This window comes from Pygocentrus nattereri, chromosome 10, assembly GCF_015220715.1.
Source record: "Pygocentrus nattereri isolate fPygNat1 chromosome 10, fPygNat1.pri, whole genome shotgun sequence".
NCBI lineage: Eukaryota > Metazoa > Chordata > Actinopteri > Characiformes > Serrasalmidae > Pygocentrus > Pygocentrus nattereri.
The window spans coordinates 23,162,930-23,185,404 of NC_051220.1; the positions used below are offsets into that span (position 1 = coordinate 23,162,930).

The 22,475-nt window shown below is 39.2% G+C and overlaps 1 protein-coding gene across 6 annotated transcripts in view; it reads left to right on the forward strand.

Annotated features, from left to right (window-relative positions):
• Positions 1-409: 409 nt before the first annotated feature.
• plekhh1 (pleckstrin homology domain containing, family H (with MyTH4 domain) member 1) overlaps positions 410-22,475 on the forward strand; it is a 54,349-nt gene continuing 32,283 nt past the window's right edge. For 4 of the 6 annotated variants that reach the window (XM_037541784.1, XM_017694506.2, XM_017694504.2 and 1 more), the window contains exons 1-3: positions 410-692; positions 13,557-13,740; positions 22,316-22,378. In XM_037541784.1, the coding sequence (XP_037397681.1) occupies positions 13,588-13,740; positions 22,316-22,378 (216 nt within the window). In that variant the 5' untranslated portion in view covers positions 410-692; positions 13,557-13,587. Of the gene's footprint in view, positions 693-12,182; positions 12,253-12,338; positions 12,847-13,556; positions 13,741-22,315; positions 22,379-22,475 lie in introns of all 6 variants that reach the window. The other 2 variants (XM_037541785.1, XM_017694503.2) reach the window with 2 other exon arrangements.

The following is a 22,475-nucleotide window of genomic DNA, read 5'->3' on the forward strand; positions in this document are numbered from 1 at the left end:
TCTTTAATGGTTTCTATGCTGTTCTTCTTTAATCATCTCTAAAGGCCTCTTCAAAGAAACGGCTATAATACGTTCAAAACTCTGGGATGTGATTTGAAGCCAAAAACAGGGAACAGGTTAGCTTCGAGAAAAAAAAGACAAAAAACGACAGATTACAGAAAACGGAATAGGGATGGCAGGAATGAATCCTTTAAATGAATAGTAAAAACGAGATTAAATAATAAATTAAATAAAGAAGAAGAGTTATGAGGCTTTCAAAAGCTCATCATAAATCTGAATCCTTATTAGACACTAATCACTGTTTGGGGGGAAGAGCATGAGAACTCTGATGCAACTTCCGGGCTCGTGTTGTGGGGGGCGGGTAGAAGGGGTAGTAAGGGGGGTTTGGCTAGAGTTCGGGGGGCATGGCTACCGGCGTCATTTGATCCTGCCTCTGGCTCTTTAAAGGAATGAAGGATGAACTTAGTGAATGGGGACCAGGAGCTGAGCACTGTGGCCGAGAGAAGGTTAAAGAAGCGCGAGCGAGAATGAGCGCCTCGCAGCAGCAGGTCGCGTTCAGAAAGCAGCGCGAGTGAAAGAGTGAGGGAGTGAAGGAGCTCGGAGCTCTCAGCCCTCAGCCCTGCAGCCGCGATGTGATGATGTGCCGGTTGGAGAAGCGGAGCGAGAGCGAGTAGAGAAAGGACGGCCGTAAGGTAGGTAACGCTAAAGCAGTGTTTTCACTCCACATGACTGCAGACACGACGAGGTCGGAGGAGTAATGACGTGTGTCTGCAGAGTTTACTGAGTTACAGTGTTCAGTGCTTTTGTATGAACTTCACTTTTTAGCCACGAAGTTCGGAGGGTGAAGGGGCAGGCAGCAGACTAGCTTTAGCTGGGATGAGCTGATGAGTCAGGCTGTGTGTGGAGGAGCTCAGCTTGTGTGGGGCACACACCTGTGTGAAGTGACCATTTTTGGACAAAATGAATGGCAGAAGCCGCAGTGGAAGAACTGCTCCATTCAGGCGCGTGCATGCACTCTTTAGATACTGTGTTAAAAAGGTAAGAGGGTCTTCATTCGGGAATAAGGCTGTTGTTTTAAGAGTAGTTGTGGAAAGAATTTTGCTCTTTGGTCTCTCTCGTGGTCAATTGTCCAATCCTTGCTCAAGGAAAGCTAAGCTTTAGCAACTCTCTGTATGGGTATGTCACGGTCACTGTATAGAGAAAGAAATGTTCCCCTTTGGTCATTTTTATGCTCACTTGTTCAGTCCTACTTTTATAAATACACTATACAGTAATGCCATGATTCTGCAGGGAGAGAGAGAGTTGTTCCCCTCGGTCACCTTTGTGGTTACTTACCCAGCTTTGCTTGTCCTGAGTAAAGAATATATGTTCATGTCATGGTCAGTTTTCTTGGGGAGAAAAATCTCTCCCTTTGTTGTCTTCTGTGGTCATTTGTCCAGTCCTACTGGCCTTAAGTAAAGGAGGATTTAGAAACTCTTTGTACAGAGCGTATGCTGTGGTCACTTGTTGTGGGGAGAGAGAATTTTTCCCCTTTGGTCTCTTTTATGGTCACTTGTCCAGTCCTATGTGCCTTGAGTAAGGAAGGCTTTAGAAGCTCTTTATACAGAGTGCATGTTGTGGACACTTCTCCTTGGAAAAAGGCCTGTTCTCCTTTTGCTCTCTTTTTTATGGCCACTTGTCCAGCCTTACTGGTCTTGAGTAAGACACTCTTTATACAGAGTGTATGCTCATGCAAGTCTTCCACATGCTAGCATGTTCTTTAGCATGTTAAACTGCGGGTGACCTGCTTTATTGAGTTTGCTCACTGCTTAACCTTGATGACCCCAGAGTGTGGCCACTCATTCATAGAGAGGACGCCTGGACTTTTCCTTTGCGCCGTGCCCAAACCCAGTCTTGCGTTTCACCACAGCAACCGAGGAAATTCAGGGAAATGTTGCTGTGACTGGTTCAGAGTCCAGCATCAAAGCATGTGCTAAATCATAACTTGTTTCATTTAGACATCACATAGACATCACATGCCATTACTGTTTTTGCTGGCTCCCCAAAATGAGTTGATCTGGCTCTTGGAGGTTTTATTATTACACACACACACACACACACACACACACACACACACACACACACACACACACACACACACATCCTGGGTGCTTGTGAGGGACAGGGACCCACTCATACTTCAAACAACATGACATGTGATTGTGTGTGTGTGTGTGTACTAGGACTGCTGGTATTGCAATTAGGAATGAGTCTGAATCTTCAAATATTCAAATAGGCATGAAAGTTATTAAAAATCAAATAGTAAATTAGTATTTTGTATGTTTTACATTTTTGTATTGAAGAAGCATGAGCTGTCTGAATTCTATACTCCTCTAGAGGGCAGTGTAGAACCTGCATCTTATGTATAGGTCAGAGTTGATCTGTTTAGTCCAAAGAAGGAAGCATAGAAAGACTACTGCAGCTGGCTAAAGGCTATCACATTCTGTAGGGCTGTGCAACAGATAATACAGAGTGCAGCTATACCACATATGTAACATCACAGAAAAAGTACCAGTAAACGTAAAGCTTAAGTTAATTTTACACTATATTTGTGTATTTGTAATGGAATAAAACTTACAAACTTAAGTATTAAAGATAAGATCAGTAAATTTATATTGAAACCTTTCTTTGGGTAAATTTCTGCTATGGATTAGTGCTCAGGTTCTGGGTTTAATATAGTACAGTAGTAGTAAGATGCTGAACGGGGTCAGACTCTTTTTTTTTTTTTTTTTTTTTTTTGGGTGGTTTGTTGGTATTATTTCAATATTTTTTCTAATAATATACAATTTAATTATAAAGTTTGCCTGAAGTTGCAGCTGCTACTACATATTGCCATTGTTTGGGTCATGTGAATGCACTGATTTTTCAAAATCTGTGATTGGTTATAATGCTCATTTGCATAAAAAATGCAGTCATCGGTGTTGTCAGTGTTTCCAACATAACATTAACAATTAACAAACAAAACATTGTGCACTTTGTGTGTTGTTCAGTGCTGAAAACGTTTACACCTCAGCACCATGGAATGTCTTAGGCTATATTTACTACTTCAGCTGATAATGACGGTGGCCTTTTTACGGTAGCCTGTTATTAGCTTGTGCGTGGTGCTTCCTTTAGAGCAGAGGAGGAGGAGAAGGAGAGAAAAGATAGAGCAGAGAAGAGGAGATGCAGGAGAGACAAAGTCAACAGGATTGCAGGAGCCTTCATGCATCATCTACAGCTGTTCACCACTGAGATACACCAAGATGGACTGTATATCCAGTTGTGCTAGCACTAAGTGTATTTTAGCCTGCAACAGATGTTAATTTTCCAGAAATATGAAAATCCCAAGGCTGAAGGTGCTGTGTTGTACTGTATTCAGTGATGCATTTAAGATGTAAATCTCAGACCTACAGACGACAGTGTCTGATTGGGGCTGGATGTTGAAATATGGTCTTTTATAGTACCAAATTTCTAATACCTAAACAGTCAATCTCATCAGTGACTGTGAGTCAATAAACATGCTTGTTCTAAAATCTGATTGGCTGTCTAAATTACATCCTGTAAACTTATTATTAACATCAGCACTTCTTAAGTGGTGCATGCTGCACCTTTGGTTATTCTGCAGTCTGTTGTGATTAGTAAATTCTCACTTCCAGCACCTCACGCAAATACAAATGATTGTGTTTGTTGAATATTTATAAGTATGAATGCAAGCAGCAGCATTGTTTCTAAATAACCTCCCCACAGTCTTCAAAATCTGACGCTGCTAGATGCAACTGCAACTTTTTTGGAACAGATTTTTTTTTTTGTAACCAGTTTGAGTGAGTTAAGACCGTTTCTGTTTACAGAGAGATACATTTTATCAAGACAAACCCTTTTATCTCCATTTTTGTTGTTTCAGTGTTTTACATAATTTGAATACACCAGCTCTTTGAACACTGCCCTTTAAATTGTGTGAGTTGCTTAATAGGTCAGTAGAGATGGTCCAGAATGACTAGGCAAAACTACTTATTTCCATTGTAAGTTAATAACCCTTTATTTGTTTTTACATCTCATGTAAAGTTACCAGTTTGGAGATATGAGATTTGTTCTGACAGTGATGCTTATAAAGTATTGTTTTATTTTATGAGTTTTTAGCGAAAAAGAATAATTCTGTATTTAAAAGCCAGTATTGAGGTCAAGATATTGGTTTTGAAAACTGTTAATTATTCCCAGCTCTAATTATGATTCTTTGATAAACTATTCAATATATTGTGAAATTGTACATTTTACCATGATTAGATTTGATTCTTATATTGTGGTAAGATTCAGAATTACAACATGCCAATTTTATTTTTTTAGCAGTAGAATTTAACTTTGAACAAAAATGCATATTTGGCATACTTCACTGAATATTGTAAATTATTACAATTTGTAATTAATTATTAAAGCAATATTCCACAGGCAGCCATGGCTTACAGTGGTTTTACTATGTTACTACTCCAACGCAAAGTGGGCAAAATAGGATGTAATAATATACACAGGTGTTTAGTACATAATTTAGTTCATTATTAAATGATAAACAATTCCTTTGTCAAGCAGTATGGTTCATTAACAGTAGGCTGTGATTGCAAAGCAATATAAAGGTTATCCATGAACTACATAATGGTTTAGTCAATTAATACAAAATTCAATTGATGTTTTACATCAGCTTTTAAACAGGGCTCAGCCAATCAGATTTTAGAATGGGATCTATTTTAAAAGTCAATTCTAACTAAATATGGGAATTGTGGCCAATGTCTTTTATTTTTCATGTACATGTCTGCTGATGCCAATTTCACTACATAAACATATATGAAATGTAGAAATTGAGCTTACCAATGTAGTTGGATGAACAAAATGCAGATATTATAGCACAATGTCACATTAAACATTCTTCAGGGCTAGAGTACAAAAAAATCTCAAATCAGTTTGAAATCAGTTCAGTTGAAATATCTGTGCAATACCTGTATTATTCCAGTATCTTTGGGCATCTCTTATTCTAACTTTCCATGTTCTCAGGGCAGACTGTTTAAGCTGCACATGTCATACCGACTACCTCAAGCCAAAAGAGAAAAGGCACGGTTGAGTGTCAGTGCCATTATTTTAGTGAACAGTTGCAAAGTTACGTGTGCTTTACGGTTAGACAGCTCTCCAATGCTAATGTTACGCAGTGGTCATAAATTGTGGCACAGGCACTGAGTGGAAACTTTACTGCTGACTGGAGAGACAGAAACAAAAGCAGTCAGACTTGGTATGTGTGTGTGTGAGGCTCTTTTCAGTTCTGTATGTGAGATATATGGGCTAAGTTGGAGTAGAGTTGGAGGGTTCACAGATTACATGCCTGTAGTATGGCTGATTATGTAGAAGAAAAGATGCACACATCACATGCTCACACACAGACACACACACACAGACACCACATGCTGACCCAGATCCACACATGTTTTTTCTGCAGATTTGAGTAATTGGGATGAAATGCCAAATTCTTAGGAAAGAGGCTGGATCTTGACAGGGGCAATCCGAAAAAACAACAACAGGGATTTTAAATGTCTGATAGGATGATATCACCTAATCATCTAATCACTTACATCATCACAGCTGCATGCTCACCAGAGAGTATGTGGTGTGTCTGTATGTGTGCACAGTGGAAAAAGTCATGCATTCAGTTCAGGAACCTTAATCCATTTAATCTTGGCCTTATGGGCACACAGTATACACTATATTGCCAAAAGTATTCACTCACCCATCCAAGTCATTGAATTTTAGCTGTTCCAATCACTTCCATGGCTAAAGGTGTATAAAACCCAAGCACCAAGGCATGCAGACTGCTTCTACAAACATTTGTGAAAGAATGGGTCACTCTCAGGAGCTCAGTGAATTCCAGCGTGGTATCATGAAATTTCCTCACTACTAAATATTCCACCGTCAACTGTCAGTGTTATTATAACAAAATGGAAGCGATTGAGAATGACAGCAACTCAGCCATGAAGAGGTAGGCCATGTAAAATGACATAGCGGGGTCAGCAGATGCTGAGGTGCATAGTGCACAGAGGTTGCCAACTTTCTGCAGAGTCAGTCACTACAAACTCCATGTTGTCTTCAGATTAGCTCAAGAACAGTGCATAGAGAGCTTTATGGAATGGGTTTCTATGGCCGAGCAACTGCATCCAAGCCTTACATCATCAAGTGTTGAATGCAGTGGTGTAAAGCGCTGCCACTGGACTCTAGAGCAGTGGACACGTGTATTCTGGAATGACTAATCACGCTTCTCCGTCTGGGAATATGATGGACCAGTCTGGGTTTGGCGGTTGCCAGGATAACGGTACTTGTCTGAGTGCATTGTGCCAAGTGTAAAGTTTGGTGGAGGGGGGATTATGGAGCGTGGTTGTTTTTCCAGTGAAAGGAACTCTTATTGCTTCAGCAGACCAAGAGATTCCAACTTTGTGGGAACAGTTTGAGGATGGCCCCTTCCTGTTCTGACATGACTGCACAGCAGTGCACAAAGCAAGGTCCATAAAGGTCCATGGATAAGCAAGCTTGGTGTGGAAGAACTTGACTGGCCTGCACAGAATCCTGACCTCATCCCGATAGAACACCTTTGGGATTAATTAGAGTGGAGACTGTGAGCCAGGCCCTCTGATCCAACATTAGTGTCTGACCTCACAAATGAGCTTCTGGACGAATGGTAAAAAATTCCCATAGATGCACTCCTACACCTTGTGGAAAGCCTTCTCAGAAAAGTTGAAGCTGTTATAATTGCAACGGCTGGGTGGACATCATATTAAACCCTATGGATTAAGAATGGGGCGTCACTTAAGTTCATATGCATGTGAAGACAGACAAGCGAATACTTTTGGAAATATAGTGTACATGTACAAAGTATATCCTGTGAATAACTGTCCAGTGTCTACTCTTTCATTATAAGTTAAATTTTGGATCATGCGTACATAAGCAGTATACTCACCAATCAGAAGGCTCATGTGGCTTATGCCACCCAGTTTTGCTCTAATAAAACTTTGTTCACCTGTGGATTCTCTGTGTTTGAGTCAGAGAAACTTACAGAGTGAAAGCAAACAACCAAGCAAAAGCTCATTTCTGATGCTCTCTGCTAATAATCTGTTTGACTGTCTCGGTGTTCTTTCAAGTGGCTATGCGCGCATTCACTTGATGCACTTCCAGCTACAGAGTGAACCAGAACCTTCTATAAAATGTCACTATATAAAAGCTGGATCATGTTTTAGTGAGTCATGGACACAGCGGTGATGTCATCAGAACACTAAGACAGTTTTCAGATAGTTTTGATAAATGTTTTATAAGTCATACTATACTATGTTTCTGCCTTGTTTTTTCATTCAGTCTTTGCTGGATGTTTAATATAATGCTCAATATAACACTTGTATTCCTCTGTGTTCATAATTTCCACCAGAACAAAATAAATTTTTTACGAGTAAATGAACTAAAAAACTGTGATGTCTTGTTTGTGTGGAAGTATTTAATTGACTCAAGTACATTCACTGCATTGCTTTTTTGTGTGGGCATGTGTTTGCGTGTAACTCCATGAGAATGAGAGCATGGAATAATAGAAGAGTTTCTGCCTGACTAAATGATACACTAGAGAGTTCTCTGTGTTTCTGCTTTGGACCTTAGTGACCCCCACACACCCTCTCACCTAGTTAGCTCACTCTCAGCTGCCTCGCCAGAGAGCAGAGCGTGCCAGATGAATTAGGCTGTGACTTTTAAGGGGAAGATCAGATATTGGAAGCTTGCTGAAGTTCATGAATCAAAAGTAGTTGTATCAACCATAAAAGGTTATAGAGGCTTTGGTACATCTCTCACTACTGTATGCTTGTCATTTGATATAACAATTTGGTTACATGTAATAGAGCAGTACAAATTCCTATTAGGGTTTACAGGATTAATTGTCCAGGCTAAACTTTGTTGCACCTTGCCCAAATGTTAAATGCCATTTAAGTAGTAAAAATAGCCTTGGTTTCTGCACTGTCCTCAAAGTGGCTACTGCAGTTTCTGTTTATGTCATAAGATTATGAAGCTTGAATGACAAATCTAGCCTGTCTACAAGACTAGGAGCCTGAAGACACTACAGGCCAAAAAATGGGTTTCAAGCAATGATTTGAGCAAAAAATGAGCAGTGAAATATTTTACAATCCACCCACAATTTTTTTTTTTCATAGCAAGTGTTGCCAGGTTAGACAAACCTTACACGCCACTGACAAAATCCCATTCAACATGGTGAGAAATTGTAGCAGGCAGCATTTATGGTGCATGATTGGTTTGAAATTACATTTATTTTGTATGTGTGAAAGGTCATGTTGGTGGCATAGATTGAGTTAACATAAGCATGGTTGCAAATTTATTGTTGTAGCTTTCAACCCTGCTACTTTTGATTAGCTACAGCAATATAATCGCAATACAAGCACTAACTTAAATTCCTTAGGTTCAGTAGTATTTTGCCAATGTTCTTTAAAGCTTCTTCAATCTATTTATGTGCGAAACATGGAAATGTCAGTTAAGTCAATTTGCCAGAAATTGGCAAAGCCTTTTAACACCTAGCTGAAACCAAGATATTTTTCTAAAATATTCTATTGGTTTGCAGGAATGTACTTATACTCTAGTGTATAATATGGGGCAAGCCTTTATGCTCTTTCTTAATTATGGACCTTTTCAGTCACTAGTTTTAAATTATTTACAAACTCCTAATGTAACACACTTGATTTCATTCATCAATGATCCAGGAGCATCTGCTTGTGAAGATCAGGTGATTATGACTAGAACTAGAATAAATATTTAATAAAAAGATTGCTGTTCATTATCTTCTTGAAAAATGCTATGTTTACTTTTACAAAGTTAGTGTTGTCTCAACTCCTGGCCTGTAGTCTAGATCCTTTACTTGGATTTATATGGCCTGTGTGTTGCTGTGTTTGTGACAGAGTTTAGAAGATGGGCAGACGTTTCAGCTTGTCATGTGTGTTTATTCTGTAGAGGTGAATCGGGAGGTCTCACTCATCCCTCTTTACAGAGTGGAAGAAGCTCCCTGAGAGAGAGAGTGAAAGATAGAGTTAAAGAGAGAGGGAGCGGATGAGTCACAGTCTTCAGCAGCAGGGTTCAGTGCTGCACTGGAGGCCGGGTGGCCCCCATCATGAAATCCAGCTCCAGCTGTTTTGGTGGAAACTCTGTTGTGCAGTTTTTGTGTTTAGTGTGTGCCTCAGCAGCATTTCTGCTTACAGTTGCAGAAAAAAGCCATACTACAAAAATATGAGATCATCCTTTTCATTCAAAGGTAAAGATTTTAACCTTTGTGTACTGCAGTTAAGGCTGACGACAAGGAAAGCAAGCTGAAATTTTAGATTATTTCTCACTTGTACACTCTCAACGAAATGGTTCTATATATTACAGACCTATATTAGTAGTGGGACACTTTTTGGGCTCCAGCATGTTCTCCATCAATCTGGGGAAAAAAACACTCTCCTGATGCAAAGAACCTTTTAATCATACAACATACTTTGAGTGTTCATGGTTCTATATTGAACCATTTTCTTTACTAAAGAACCCTTAAAGAACCATATTTTTACCATTTTTAAGAGCTAGATATTGTAAACAGTTTTTAAAATCAGTATCCCATAGTTAAAGAGGAGGTTTTATTGAGATTTCAGTGCACTCAGTTTTGTTTTATGGAAAGGAAAGGCATTCTTTACTTTTTTGTTGTGTTTTTAGCAGTGGTCAAGACATTGAGAAAATGGGAAAAGTGTGAGGCACAGGCTCAAACCTGTCAATACAGGTGTAATGTAATTCATTATGTAAATGTAATTCATTATTTAATTGAAGGCCTATGTAATTCTTATGTATGTATTCGGTAAGATGTAATCACATAATGTCACCATATGAATATATAAAATGTAAATAGTATAACAAAATGACGATTGTAATTTTAGACTTAAGTGTTAAATCGGAGAATCATTTCTAGAAGATCCATTCACACTCATTTGGGCAATCTGTCACCTTACCACCTTCCATGTTTCCTTTTCTCATCTTGTAGGGAATCGGCTAATATCCCACAGGACATGCTTGAATCTCTAACTCTAGCATGTGTGTGATCTTCTGTCCTCCCTGTGTTAAACAACAGCTCAGGGTGCAAAAGCCCTTGTCCCCTGGGGCATTAGAATAGCTCTGCCAAACGAGCTTCACAAACAAATGGATTATTTGCATGCTGCTGTTGTATTTGGCAGCACTGGTGGATGTGGGCTGAGCTAGCAGAAGTGCAGGCTTCATCTGACCCTTCTTCTGGACCATGCAGGGCCGTGGCTCCAAAACCTCACGACTTGGTCATACAGTGAGCCTGTATAGAACTGGACGTTGAGTTTTGGTCAATGAGCGGAACCTGTTCTGTAATTTGCCAGAAGGGCTGTAGTTAGAAGGCTGCTAATTGCAGAGCGCCACATGGCACTGTTGTGGTGCAGTGCACTCCCTGAGCCTGCTGCTCCACCCCCAGCTCCTCTCCAACAGCCTCCTTTTATTGTCCGACAGAGGAACCATAACGCTTATGAAGTTATTGCTTTTGAATCAAAGAGGAGCATTTGACTGTGTTTGCTATGGAGACATGAACTGGGTCTAGAACTGTTTTGAGGTTGTATTTAGTATGCAAGAGTGTCCCTTCTTACCTGCCACTGACTCGTTAGAATATCATTATCATGAATTAATTTTGCGCTTGCAGGCCAGAGTGTTGTTAAAGTCATATGAATGTAGCTGCTACTAGGAGTTGATTTAGATCCCCTGCATTCATAAATGTGTTTTTTTTTATATGGTTAACTTCTCTTGGATCACTTGATGTGAGTATATAGACTGATATGTGTATCAGGTGTGTTATAGAGCAGAGATCACATTTTTGTTTTTAAAACACTCTGAAGCAAAAAATTGTGTGGTGCTATGTGAGCGTAGTTTTGTAGGCCACAAATTAGTTTGAACCTATCATGGTCCAATATACTAAAGTATGCTAATTTGAGGATCATGGGTGGTGTCAAAGAGGAACAGCAAAGTAAGAATTTCATTGTACAGTGCAACTGCCTGTTTTGCTGTGCACATGACAATAAAACTCTTGAATCTTGAATCTTGAAATGCATATTCTACATCTATAAGTGTCAAATGTGGTAAGGAGTGCCATAGTTGAACTGTTCTAATAGCAGGCAGCATGCTAATACGGTAGCTTAGCACGCTACAGTTTAACACTACAATACAGGTTGATTCCTGTTCACTGAAGCTTCACTGAGTAGCAGTGGGACTAGATTAGAGGATAAAGCATCTGAGTGAAATCGAGTGACTGGTGCCACAGTGACAGCAAGACATTTTTTTTGATTATTGAAGTTAAAGTGGGAGTTCCTTATCTGCTCCACCTTGTCTCATCTGTTTTTTCCTACTACATGGAGACAGAGTGCAGCGTAGTGGAGAGAGGGGTTTGGGTTTACTAACAGGGTGGCAGTGTGGCATTTGCAATTAGTAATCATTGTGCTTGTTCATGTATCTTTGCATTCTTAGTTTTGAGATTAGGGATGCTCCTATGCTATTTTTAGTAGTATGCATACTTTAGTAGAATACATACAAATATATAGCTGTTTATTTAAAAAAACACAGATGTTTATGACATTAAATAAATAACCCAGTGTTTTTCAATCTAATCTCTATCTGTCACATCTGTATTTATTTGTATATTACAATGGACACTTAAAATAGATGCCATTGGGTGATTGCTGAAATTTTGAGTTGATACAGTACAAGGAAATGATGCAAATGTTGTCCATGGTGATCAACTTGATGCTATAGATACAGCACACAGACTGGCTTAAAAATGCTGGAGTGTTCTTTTAATGCCCTGGTAGTGATTAAGTCTTATTTTATAACCATATCCATTATAAGGTTTTTGCTTAGAAATTAGTAAATAACCTTGTGCAGTGTGGAGCTTTGAGTTGGGCCTGGGCTGTTTATTAGTAGCTAGTGAAGCTTGCTTTCCTAGAGTTATGGTAGAATGTTCTTATGTTTAATCATTTTTGCACAGCCCAGTTTTTAAAGCTGGATAGAATTTAGCCACTATATAGTCATAAAGCCCTGCTGCTTTGATTGACTGTTCCCTACAGGACCCCAGGAGCCCTCAACAGGCCACTTGTGAAACCCTTTAGAAAATGGCTGCCAGGCAGCCCCTCACAGGTAAAAAAATAACTTTGGAGCTCCATTTTCCCACATTCAGAGTCCTTTCCATTCAGCCTGACACATTCTTTATCCCTCTTTTTAAGGGGGAAAGCGGGAGAGAGGCCGAAAGAGAGAAAGACCCCCTCCTCCCTCGCTCATATCCGTAATGGCACTGTCATGCAGAAAGACTGCATTGTGTAGGCCTGGATCCTGTTTCTCCCGGGGCCTGTAATTAAGAAGGGATTGCATGGGCTGGGATATTTGGGTGCTTGCTTCGGGGGAAGGGATCGGTCTGGTTTGGTAAACTGTCTACAAAGCGCATAGTTGGACCTGCCCTGCCGCTGCTGTCCTGGAGCCCTATGCACGCTTACTGTTCAACACCCACACACAACCACAGAGTGCCAGCTCAGGCCCAGCTGGAGCTCGCCAGAAAACGCTGTCTGCTCTGCATACGTTCGGAGAGGAAGAGAGAGAGAAGGAGAGGATCTGAGAAAAAAAAGAAACCTTTTGTTTAGCGTCGTCATTGTAGCATTCAGTTTGCTTTTCTCCAGTTACCAAGGTGATCCCTGAGAAGTGTGCTCTCCTTTTGACAGAAGGAAACAATAAAAGGAGGTGAGAAAGCTTTGGGCCTTCTGGGTTCACTGCCAAAGGCTGTGATGTCAGTGTGTGTGTTTCACCTTCTAGGAAATGTCAATCTGAGAAAGGCAGAGTAGAGCACAGTCCTGGCTTAGATCCTGCAGATACTTTGGCTATTGTTGTAGTACATTGTTTGGCAATATTAGACTATCTTCATCTGCTACAGCTGTCTAGTCTGCAGAGTTTCTCTCACTCTCGCTTTCTCTCTGTTGGGTGTGTGAGAGCTGTTGTAATGAAATGTTGCTAAAGTAAAAAAAGAACAAGGCTTGCGCTGGAAAACTCCTTAACAGAAGAGCACTACTACACTTTACCACAGATGCAGAGATATGTGCATGTCAGTTGGTAGAGAAAACAAATGCTAAGCCTGTTTCCATTATTGTTTGTTGGTCCACCACTTATACTTTAATCAAGAAGACTTTTTTTTTTCTCTCTCTGTCTAGATCTGTAAACGTTCATTAAATTTGTTGTAACTGACTCCATCTCATTACTAGTTCACATTTGGCTAATCTTGGTATGCTCTCTTTCTCCTCATTCTCTTCTCTCTTCACTCTCTCTCCATCTTTTTCTTTCCCTCTATTCTCTCTCTTCCCGTCTGACACTCTCTCTCTCTCTCTCTCTCTCTCTCTCTCTCTCTCTCTCTCTCTCTCTCTCTCTCTCTCTCTCTCTCTCTCTCTCTCTCTCTGCAGTGCAGGTTGCTACATTGCTCTGTGGGCACAGATGGCAGAGGTGATGGAGGGTGGTGCAGCGGGTGCAGTGGTGACTGTGCCCAGTGCCAGTGTGGACTGGCAGAAGAGATGTGTTGCTCTGGAGATGCAGCTGCTCCGCTTCCGACTGCAGGCAGGCAAAATCCGGCAGTTACTGGCTGAGAAGGTATGTAGTGTGGCTGTGTGTGTGTGTGTGTGTGTGTGTGTGTGGTAGGATAATTTAGCTATGCTTGTTGATACTTCCACACTCAATCATTTATTATAATAGTCATTTTCAAAATCAAGTTTTTAGTCATCTGTCTGACAGAACAGATACGCTTCCATTTAATGAATTTTTTGTTGCACACTGTCTGCTAGATGTGCTTACAGCTGTCAAAATGCAAGCCTTTTTTCCTACTTGTGTGATAGTTGAAGATCACACTACGTAATTATTTGGGATGATTCCTCAAACTTTTTGTGCCTAATGATATAGAATCAGAATTTTTTATTTGCGAAGCACCAGGTATACAAGAAATGTGGTAGCACTTTACAGATGAGTAATGAGTGGATAATGTTATGGTAGTATCATGGTAATGAGTTGTATTTATCCATAAATTAAATGTCAATTTCATAGTTGTTATGAAATAATAAAATGGTGATTGTAGCAGTAACAAGTCAGTAATAAAATTGTTGTATTACCATGATAAGTTGTACTTACCAAAATATTACTTTTGTATTTTCCATTTCATAATGAATAATAAGTTGGTGTTTGTAGTGATAACAAATTTGTAATAAGATGGTAAAATAAAGGTAACAAGTTGTATTTACCTAAAAATTACATGCACATTTGTTAGTCATTAAAAAATAAGTTAATTATTGTAGCCATAGTCAGTAATAAAATAGTAAAATAATGGTAACAAGTTTAACTTACCTAGAAAATTCATGCAAATGTTCTTGTTCTTAGTAAATAATAAGTCAGTAACTGTAGTGATGACTAGTTGATAATAATGTGGAAAAATAACGGTAACAAACTTTACCCATCAATCAAAAGGGCAATAATATTAGGATTATTAGCCCAAAAACAAAGCTATACTTTTGCTGAAATTATTTAGTTAATGATTAGTTTTAGTGCTGTAAAATACTAAATAACTTGTTTCTACTTTGTTTCTTAGCTGTTATGTCTTTAAGTGGTCAGGGGCAGGATGATGTTACATGCTGGAATTACAGTGAAACTAAAGGGTATCAGAGCTGTATTAAATTTGGCTTTCTTAGCTCAGTTTAAACTGGCATAGTGCTGTATGTGCTTTTAAAGCATTACAGTAACAGTCTCTTCTGCTCCTTTTGCCATACTTGTACTCGTCTTCAGGCAGAGAGTAGTTCTCCTCCCTTCTCCTTTCCTTTCCTTTCCTCTCTTCTTCCCTCTCTCCCCCGCACACACTCACGCTGCACTGACCTCGCTGGTGCAAGAGACGGTCGACTGTGAGACTTGGCAGGGAGCCCTGTGAAGAGAGTCAGGGGGCACAACTGTGTGAACATACACTTGAGTGCATATACAGGTGTGAGCGTGAGAGAGAGAAACAGTTTTATTGAAAGTACAATGGTGCATGTGTCCATCTCCTTTCTAAACAGTGGAGCAGGAGAAGCTCTTAACCCCATAAATGGCCAGGGCCCACTGGCAAGCCTAGTTTTATTACACACTTATATAGCCTAAGAATAGCTCATCCAGTTTGCATTGAAGTCCCTGTAGTTACTGGACAATAAGCCATAGTGTGTAACAAGCCTGTGATTTTGAGGGGTTAAAGTGGGAGAGCAATACTCTGTGTTGGGTACACTTGTCGTCTTAAGGATGGAATAAATTTGATGTATAAAATAGTCGGCTCACCATAATCATGTGCATAGTGATACTCATGTTTACACAGATGATAAGAGTCCCAAAAGTAACAGTGCTGACTCGTGCTGATTCGCCTTGTGGCTTTTATTTTTGTTCATCTCAACTAGGAAGTGCGCCTCTTGCTATGTGTTTGGCTCTTTTAGGCTTTTCCCGTCCTGTAATTAAATTGTTTTAACAGTGCTGTTGTCATATTGATTTTGGTATGTAAAAAAAAAACTTTTCAGATTTGTGAATTTTTACTTTCTGCTACAAACTATTGTTTTGTGCAAAAAGTATTTGAATGGAAATGTATGGGTCAGAAATTCAAAAATAATTCAAAGATATGGAGAAAATGGGACTCCTAACAACTGTGTGAGACCTGGTAGACCATCAAAACTGTCACCAACAGATAAACAGCACATAAAGCTTTCATCTTTTGAGAACAAAAAATCAACAGACAAAAAGAAGAATTTGTGTTATAACCATGAAACTAGACAATTCATGTTGATTTATTTAAATTTGAAATCTTTGGAAGTAACAGAAGGCAGTGCGTTTCCTGAGGAAGCCATAAAAGACTCTTGACATCATGAATGCTGATGAGTACAAACAAATTGATACATTTTACTGTGCCCAACATTGACCAACACACACAACTATTATGGTGGCAGGATATAATTTAAAAGAGACAGAACTAATCCTTGATTGTATTACAGTTGATAAATTAGGTAGGGAAAGTTTAAGTGTATGTGTGTCCCTTCTTTCTATATCTCTCTCTCTTTTTACATCAGCATGATGTTTGCTGTCTAAACACAGTTCACATTGATAAGGTCTTCCTGTGGCCTGCATCAGGTCTTTCACTCCTCTTATATGATCTATTCTTCCACCCCCCTCTAGTTAGGGGCAGGATTAAATCTTACAGAGAGTCTCTCTCTCTCTCTCTCTCTCTCTCTCTCTCTCTCTCTCTCTCTCTCTCTCTCTCTCTCTCTCTCTCTCTCTCTCTCCAGAACACAGAGAGAGAGAGATATGTTCATATTGCCAGAAAGACCGCTTCTCACACTTCTCCTCTGTCTCTGCAGGCCAAGTTAGGAGTGTTTTACACATTGACCCACTTTGCAGGAGGACAATAGGACACTGTGGCATGTGACAGGGGAGTGAGCGCTCAGGGTTTTGGACTGAAATGATTTCTATGTCATCTGCTCAAGTGGCAGCGCATGACTTTGTGCTGTGACTACAGAAAAGTGTACCTCTACTGCCAACTACATAGAAATACAAAATCAGTGGGTGTTCAGTGGTTGGACAGGTGGTTAGATAACTATGGATGTTGTGTTAATGCTCTGATTTTACTTGTGGAGAAATATATGCAAGATGAAAGTCTTCCAAAAAGATGGTTAAACTTTAATTTTCTTAAATTTTCCATGTAATAACTTTCTGCAAGGGAGCTTTGAGAGGCATTTATGCTTTGGACGTCTGGTTCCTGTCACTATCACTGTGATCAATTAAGACTTGGCAAGTTTCCCTACAGCAAAGCGTTCCACATCAAACCGATCTGAATGGCTTTGTTTACATCTTAAGTTATACAGAATTTGTCGTGGTCGTTTTAAACACAGTTAATCATACCATACCATTTTTTTTGTGATGACACTCGTATTTTCCCTTAATCTTCAGTCAAAATGTGATGACTATTGCCCCACGTATAAAACGTCTTCTAAGCTTGCAGTGGGGAAAAATATTACCCAGTATCCTGTTTCATGCACCCCCATCCCCCCTGCCCCCCAAACTAACCTCCATCAAAAGCATTACTCTATCTCTGTACCTCTGTCCAAGTTAAACTCGCTTTCCATTTCTGCCCATTTTGCCCCTTTGTCTCCAGTCTTTTTTCTGTCTTTGCCTGGATTTAATAATTGAGCTTAGTTTAGAGCATGGCTTTATGTGAAAAGGTTAATGATTGCTCTGCTAGGCAGCAGTTTCACTGTGGAAAGGGTTATGCTTTAAAAGAGGACAGCAGTGGATCAGTTGCAATGCTCTTGGCACCCAGACCCAAACATGCGGTATTCCCCCTGTTCTCACATCTTTATTTTGATTTCCTTTCTTAAACAAGACAGTAATATATCTTATGTTTGAATGGCATGAATTAATTTTGCTGTCTTAGGAGTTAGAGGTTAGATTTAAGACAAAAATGCAAGCCAACCTAATGTTCCCAGTGGCAACTGCAAGTGCAGTTGGTAAATGTCTGACATGCCTGTGTTTGTCCTGTTGGCCACCTGTCCAACATACAGCCTGGCCTCTGCTGAGTCAGAAAGACAGGAATAAATGGGCTTTAGCTTATTTTGTGTCTTAATTGTGGCTGATGTTGGTATTTTTGTAAAGTAAATGTTGTGGGGTATCTTTCAGACTTTAAGCTGTTAATACTGAGTCAGAAAGCAGCAATTCCAGCCCTTCAATCTAAAGTTCTTCTTTAGTAATGTAATTTCTCAACACTGTGGTCTCAGATAAAAGGTAAAATTCTTGTTTTCTCTTAATATTTGATAAAAATGAGTTTTGTTGCCTTTTTTGAATATTTTTTAATTAATGGCAACATCGCAACATAGCAATGGTTGTGGAAAAATAACATTAACCAATTATAACATGTTCTACCTCCTTTCTTCCACAACCCGTCACCAGTCATCAAGAGAAACATCTCAGCTAGATCAGAAAACTCCCTGATAGACTATTAAATACATCACAATATGGAAGGATAATGTATAATTACTAAAATATAAAATCTTATATATAAATTTTATAATTTCCCATTCACATTACATCCATCCAACGGTGAAGGCAGTGTCGTGCTTCTTTTATATAGTGATAGAAAACACTATAGCAGACAGAAAACTCCATTTCAATGTGCTGATGCATTTCACAGGTGACATGGACATGCACATGTCTCAAGTTCTCTGAGACCATATTTTAAAGTGTTAAAGGGGGCAAAAGACAATCTGAGACTGACTATAGTGCTGGCGACATGTTAGGTCTTTATTAAAACTTGGTGTTTAAATTTATATATCCTGTTGAGTGTTCACTCTGGTGTAGTCCGCTCATTTTTTGGTGAATCATGCCTTAGTTGAGGTCTAGTGTCTCATTCACCATGATTAAACTGCCTCAGTAGCACTTAATGCACAGTGAGTCATTGCTCGTTGCAGAGGGCTGTGGTGGGGCGTGCGCGTGGGCCTCAGTCCAGCACTAGTTGCGATTGGTCTGTATGTGTGTGTTTGTATATGAATGTGGCTTAAATCTTATCTGATAAGATCAGATTTTTTGTTCACACAGCTGTGATAGAATCAGATTTGTGTCCCATTTATGCAAAACATGACACTGGTACCAACTCTGTCCTGTAACGTGAAAGTGAATGGTGAGGGCACTCTGGTAAGCCTTGGCCTAGGGATGTTGGAAGTGGGGCAAGGGGATTGAGAAACAGGAAAGGAGAATGAAAGTGTAGTGAAACAAACAGACAAAGCTATGATTATGCAGAGGGAATTCATTAGGCTTTTTGTCCTGCTGTCTGCTGGGTCAGTGAAACCAGGAAAGGGCGCACTGCCTCCAACCCCAGGAATATGTGTGTGTGTATCTAGTTTTGCACTGTGTTTTTAGATAAATCTAAAAATCTGTGTGCGCAGTGATTTGTAAATTTCAGAGATCATTCTTTTATTTATTCAGTTTCCAGTCAAAATGGCTGTTTAATTTTGTTATTTTTTAGTGTCATAAAATGCAGAACAGATATTTAACAAAAATTACACAAAGGCCTCCAACACACTAAGCATATCAGTTCTGTCAGTGTTTTAGAATTTGCCCACTTTTTGCTTTTGTGCACCAGTCTTCAATTCTTCTATCCTTACGTCTTATCAATTTTGTCCTCTCAAAAAAAGCAGTTGTTGAAGACTCACTGTTATTATGCTAGTGTTAGTGTTCAAACAGACACTAACATTCATACAAGAGCGTACCCAAACACACCTCAGCTGCTTAAGATTTTCTTGTGTATATATAAAATTGCTAAATAAGGCATTTCTGATTAGATATAAGATAATTCACTTGCATAGCAAAGGGGAAAGTCAATGAAAATTATGTGTAAAGGAGTTTCTGAAAAGTTTAGGTTAAAAATATTAAAAGTTACTGAAAGAATGGGACTACTCACAACCATGCCAGACCAGATAGACCATCAAACTGCCTCCGTCAGGTAAACAGTACTTGAAGTTTTCATCTTAGAAAGAGGAGAAAATCAAGCTCCACTCTTGCTTTAGATCTGAAAAAATCCACAGGTGTTTCCACTGTGAAAAGACAACTCATCACTGAGTTTGAAAGCATGTGCAGCTTTCAAGAAGCCATTACTGAGGAAAGGACAGAACATTTGCAGTAGAACACTGAAACTGGACATGTGAGACGTGGAGTAAAGTTTTAGGGACTAATGAGTCTAAATTTGCAGTTGTGATTACTTGGAACAAAGCGGAAAATGCAACCAACTTCTAGAACATTTAGAACCAACAATGTTTTCCAACATGTGGAAAAATATTGCTGCAAAAGTTACTAAGTTACTGAGGCCTAAATATTTTTCTGCTGAAAAGTGAATTTATACTTTTGGTAGTTCCAAGTAGAAATTAAGCAAATGAAAGGGTGGTCTCTGACTTTTGCACACTACAGTATGTGTTTGTGAGTGTGTATGTGGAGAATAGCATGTTTAAAGAAGTCCTATTAGAGCAAGCTTTAGAAATAAAAGCAGAATCTTTTCCCACGTCTGTATTGAGCTCTACCTACAGACTTACTGGTGCCGTGAGTTTACTTTAACATGCCTTTAACTGCACGTTCCTCTTTAGGTGTATAAAAACAGCTGATCCTAGCACAGATTAGCATTCATCTGAGCCACTTTTCTCTCTTTTGTGCTCATTTTCTCCTCTACTTATGTGGGTTTCTTTCCAACCATAAAAAGCTTTTATAAAACTCGATATGCCATATAGTCTACTGTAGTTGAGATGTTCTTTATTCCCAGTTAAAAGCCTGACAAATACCAGCTCTGCTTCATACTAAACCATCATCAGTTGAACATCTGTGTTCTGTGTTCAAGTGTATGTGTGTGCAACTGTTGTGAGTGATGAGTGGGAGGCAAGTTTATAATGGTGAGGTACAGTCAGACATGCCCTGACCACCTCTCTCCTGTCAGCTGGTCATGGTGGTCTGCTAGAGAACTGTGGCAGGCTATGGTGGGAACATGTCCAGCCTTGCACTGATAAACCACAGGCTAAATTTAGTGCCATCCATTGACTGAAAATCAGTTTAACGCAAAGCAAGGACCCCTGCTCAGCGTCCACGACAAGTAAACTTCTCACCTTTTATTTTGATTCGGTTTGATTTTATTTCAGTCCTCACTCTCATACAGCCCTATGCAATGATTTGAACACCACTGTCAAATTACTTGCTTTGTTGATTGTCTTAGTGAAAAGAAGCTCCACATAGCACAAACCAAAAGATGCAGATTTCTGCAGATTTTAGTGCATGATTTCTATTTATTTGCTAACATGTAAAAAATGAAACATAAGATACAAATTGTGCTATAACTTTGGCACAGGCCATATTTTGTTTACTTATTTTTTTTTTTTAAATGTGCTAAACTCAGCAACTTTATAGTAATTCTGTATGAAAATATCAAGAAGTGTGTTCTCTGTAAAGGATGCATACTTATTTTCACTTACAAAATCAACGAAACGTCATTTGACGAGGGGCGCCCAAACTTTTGCCTGCAACATGTTACATATACATAACTGAATGATTATTACTTTGGTGAAATTAAGACTCAAGTAAAAATACAAAAGTACCTGGTCAAAAAACTGTACTACTCTCTCAAATTTCTGCCTTATCCATCATCCATCAGAACAGGAAGTTTAATTTTTTAGGAGCTATTCACTTTTTATGTCCTTTAGGTCTAAAATTAAATGAGAAATACCTCAAAACTTATACATATGAACATTTGCAAAAAGGAGTACAGTAGGGATTCCTGGTGGGTTCAAGGTGTCCTGAGAAAATCCAGTTTTGTTTAAATATAAAAATGGACAGTATTTCCTATGGTGTCAGAAACCACAAAGTCTGTTTGAGACTACTTGACACCTTGTTATGGTTTGAGAGAAGTGTGATGATTTAGTTGTGCAGTTTGAATGATGCTAATTGGTCAGTTATAGGTTTCCATAACTTGCTAGCTGCATTAGCCTTACAGCTTATAGTAAAAAATTAAAAACAACAAACATGTCTTGGCTGATCGATAGGAGTGTCACCTGTCTAGGATTTTCCTGGATTTTGACTGTCTGTCCAGGTAAAAAATTAATTCCATTACTGGACACAAAATGTCCTGGAATTACGAGGTACAATAATGAATATATATGAATCCATTATTAATTAAGACACTGCTCTAATATGAATGAGAATGTTCTGTATAACCCAGTAAGAGTAGGGGAAGAGGAAGAAATGGTACACATTTGGTAGGGTCATATGTTATCATTTATTATGAAGTTTAAACAGCTTTTTTACATTCAATCAAACTATATGAAAAATAGGTTTGGTTCAGACTGCTGAACCAAATGTTTTGAGAAGGTGCACTGCTATGTTTAGGCACAAGGCAGCGCTAGTATGTAGGTGAGCATAGCTACCTTTACAATGGATTTAGTAAAAAAAATCAAGCCACTGTTAAAGTGTCCATGTTTTTCACACGCCTGAGGTGGCAACTCCTGTTGATCACTTATATTTGGGGTAAATGGAAAACTGAGACAATTTTATGTTTTTGCCAAAATAGTCCTTTAAAATCAATAATACAAGATTGTCAAGTTTAAGGTCCTTTACAAGCAGGTTTAAATCACCATGGCTTTTAATTGTGCAGATGCAAGAGCTGGAGCAGAGAGTGACCGAGGCTGACCAGCGGGCTGAGAATGCTGAGAAACAGGTACGATCATTACAGCAGACTGTTCTCTTCAGCTAGTGCTGGTTAGTGCCTGTCACTGCTAAAAAAAAGGCTTCTCATTTGGATCATTTCTCTAACA